We start from the raw sequence: 3,034 nt of genomic DNA, 5'->3' as shown, positions 1-3,034 counted from the left end.
TCTTTACATTTGAGTAGCGGTCTTGGAAAACGGGGCTTAATGCATGTGCGTAAAGTATCGTCCCAGAATAGTCTGTTCAGTCCACACAAACTAATCAGGGACGACGATTTGTATCCGTTTTTGCATTTTCGATAAAAAAATAGACTTCATTTAAACAAAACAAAACATATAAGCGGAAAATGACATCCTGTTTACCCGGGCGGACTGCACACGCTAATCTGGGACGACACTACAAAGATGCATTAAGCCCGCTAATCTGGGACGACACTACAAAGATGCATTTAGCCCGCTTTTCCCAGAGCGATGCCCATTTAGAATTTTTGTAAAACCGTTTCAAATGAAATAACAACAAATCAAGTCTGCCTTCCCATCCATCGTAGTTTAATCATACAGATCTAAACTGAAACAAATATTCGTGTTATCGTCTGAGAAGTAAAGTGAGTTTATTTGTGTATACCAGATCGATCTCCTTGCAATGCCAACAAGGGGTGGAAAGGCTCCCGATCACTCTCAACGGAAGCAGATGCCCAATTGTCACCCACACCCTGCAAGACTCCTTCATTCGTTACCGCCAACGTTTCGGTCTCCTTCGTGAGTGGCGGTAGATTCTTAGAAACCGTCCCGTAAGGATTCGGTATCATTTTCTGCGCGTAGTGGCGATCGACGGATTCTTTCATGTTTGCGACGGAAGTGAACAGTTGGTAGAACATCGGGTGAAGTTCGTGATCTACCTTATTATAAGTGGGCGGTTGACTTACCTCTTGAGCAACGTTGACGAACGGCGTTAATTTCTGCTCATCGTTGTAAAACGGGATTGGTTTGTCAACATTATAATACGTCGTCATTGGTGGTTTCAACTCCATGGGTTTGTTAAACGGCGATGGTTGACTAAACTCGTTATCTTGGTTGATAAACGGTTGTCCTGACTCCGTGAATTGGTAAGGCGATGGTGGCCCCATCAATCCCAAAGATAGGTGCCTCATTTCCTGTGGCACCTGGAAGACGCGCGTATTGATGATGACGTTCTGGGCGAAGATATTCGAACCGGAAGAGCTCTGGAAATTAATATTCGGTGGCGAAGGGCGAGGGGAAAATGGTGAGTTGAGTGTTCCAGGATGGTGGAACGGAGAGGGTTGGATGGACACTGGACGAGGAAGATAGTGTGGTCCTTGGTTAGTAACCATAACGTTCACGGGTCTGGTCAGGAAATGGTGTTCCTCTTCCACCGGTGGAAAGGAATGGGCGCCTTCCGGTAGAGGCTCGCCGTCAAGCGGCAAGGGGCGCGGAAGCTCGTGTTGCTCCATTCCTTGAAAATCCGGAAAATTGGCGTTTATCGGTTGGGGATTACCGGGAACACGGTGCATCTCGTACCCGTGGTCACCGACATTGTTCGAAAATGGTCGAACTAACGGATTAAAACCTCGTCCGGAATCATATGACGCTTTTACTGGAATAAATAGAATCGTTTGATTGATGTTTGTTACACCTTGGTAAAAAATGATGTGTAATTTAACATCATTAAATAATCATGTATTGTATTGGTATAATTGTATGATGTTTTAATGCTTACTGCAATAGATGATTAAAATTGTCATTTGTACGTGCTCTAACACTTTGAAAACTGTTATTTGTTAAATATGTTACTAAGTTATGGAGAGCGAAATGCATAACATCGCATAATACTAAATTCATTATTGTAAATGGTTATTGACTAGTAACTGAAATATCAAAGGTAAACACGTAGTAATTGAATAACGTCAAATTCAGACGTCATCAAATGAGCCGCGTTCTGAGCAAACTGGGCTTAATGCATGTGCGTAAAGTGTCGCCCCAGATTAGCATGTGCAGTCCGCAAAGGCTAATCAGGGACGACATTTCCCGCTTTATGGTATTTTTGGTTTAAAGGATGCCCCTTCTTACCGAAAATCTTGTTAAGACGGAAAGCGCCGTCCCTGATTAGCCTGTGCGGAATGCACATGCTAATCTGGGACGACACTTTACGTACAGGCATTATGACAAATTTTCTCAGAACGCGACACAAATATTGACAAGAGAAAACACATGTTCTCACCTGCATCCAAAACCAAGACAACAGACACCATAAGAAACATATACATTTTAGTAGGTACACCATTCAACATAGTACATTTACCATAATAATGACGATTTCCAACGATGTTAATGTAACTGAGTATCTCCGACGCAGATATCGGCCCGTGGGCAATCCGGACAAGCAGGTGCAGGAAGGCATATCGCGTTTAAATTCTAACGGTTTGATAGAGGACATTAGTCGTCACGAGCGTTTGATAATACGAGTTATAAAATAATGAATATGAGTTGTGTTTTTCGCAAGACGAGGCTCATAAAAGTTCTTTATATTGTATGCAACTGGTACCGAAACTTACCCGCAGTATCGGTTCATTTCCTTTTTGGTCGGTCGGGTCTTGTATTTAAATAAAAGTGTTCGTATTTCAATTTTGTATTCACCATCTTTCTAAAATGAATAAAACCAAAGATAAATAGGGTTATTTATTTGTTCGGGAACGAGTTTCGAATATATGTTTTATCGTAAAATTTATTCTCATGAAAAGAAGTGACCACATTTATTGATTATATTCAATCTATTTTCATAGTTAACCATTACCTATTGCATTGTGTGAGAGTTTATTCTAATGGAACTGTGTATTAAAAGAGTCAACGTTTGATTCAGTTTTTTTTTCAAAATACCTAAAACTGTATAAGGGAAATACCGTCTATATGCCCCTTTATCCATATAAACTAGTAAAGTCTCTCAGAAATTGCTTAATTAGTATACATACAACACATTTAATATTATAACAGCTGTATCTATAATTATATGGAACTTGCCATTTTATAAGTCAGTCGCAATGCATGTTATGAAAGAACATTAACATTCCTAACAGAATAATTTTACCAGCATTTACACATAATAACAAACTAGTCTTAAATAACGGTTTATCGTACCAGTGCACCTTGTCACGCCGACAGGTGATGCGAGGGCACTTTTCTCGCC

General features: G+C 40.5%; 1 protein-coding gene across 1 annotated transcript; it reads right to left on the bottom strand.

Moving 5' to 3' along the window:
- Positions 1-358: 358 nt before the first annotated feature.
- On the bottom strand, positions 359-2,193 carry LOC127833869 (uncharacterized). The gene is made up of 2 exons (XM_052359359.1): positions 2,072-2,193; positions 359-1,447 (listed from the first exon to the last, which is right to left on the bottom strand). The coding sequence occupies exons 1-2, from the start codon at positions 2,139-2,141 to the stop codon at positions 444-446; spliced, it is 1,074 nt and encodes a 357-aa protein (XP_052215319.1). The 5' UTR covers positions 2,142-2,193; the 3' UTR covers positions 359-443.
- Between the last annotated feature and the right edge of the window lie 841 nt (positions 2,194-3,034).

Source organism: Dreissena polymorpha, chromosome 6, assembly GCF_020536995.1.
Source record: "Dreissena polymorpha isolate Duluth1 chromosome 6, UMN_Dpol_1.0, whole genome shotgun sequence".
Lineage (NCBI taxonomy): Eukaryota > Metazoa > Mollusca > Bivalvia > Myida > Dreissenidae > Dreissena > Dreissena polymorpha.
This window is presented reverse-complemented; position numbering and strand designations above follow the sequence as displayed.

Excerpts from the sequence above, each read along its gene's own strand:
- LOC127833869 (XM_052359359.1), bottom strand. The coding sequence starts at position 2,141 with ATGTTGAATGGTGTACCTACTAAAATGTATATGTTTCTTATGGTGTCT. Across the intron at positions 1,448-2,071 it reads TGTCTTGGTTTTGGATGCAG|TAAAAGCGTCATATGATTCC; the intron begins GTGAGAACATGT and ends TATTTATTCCAG.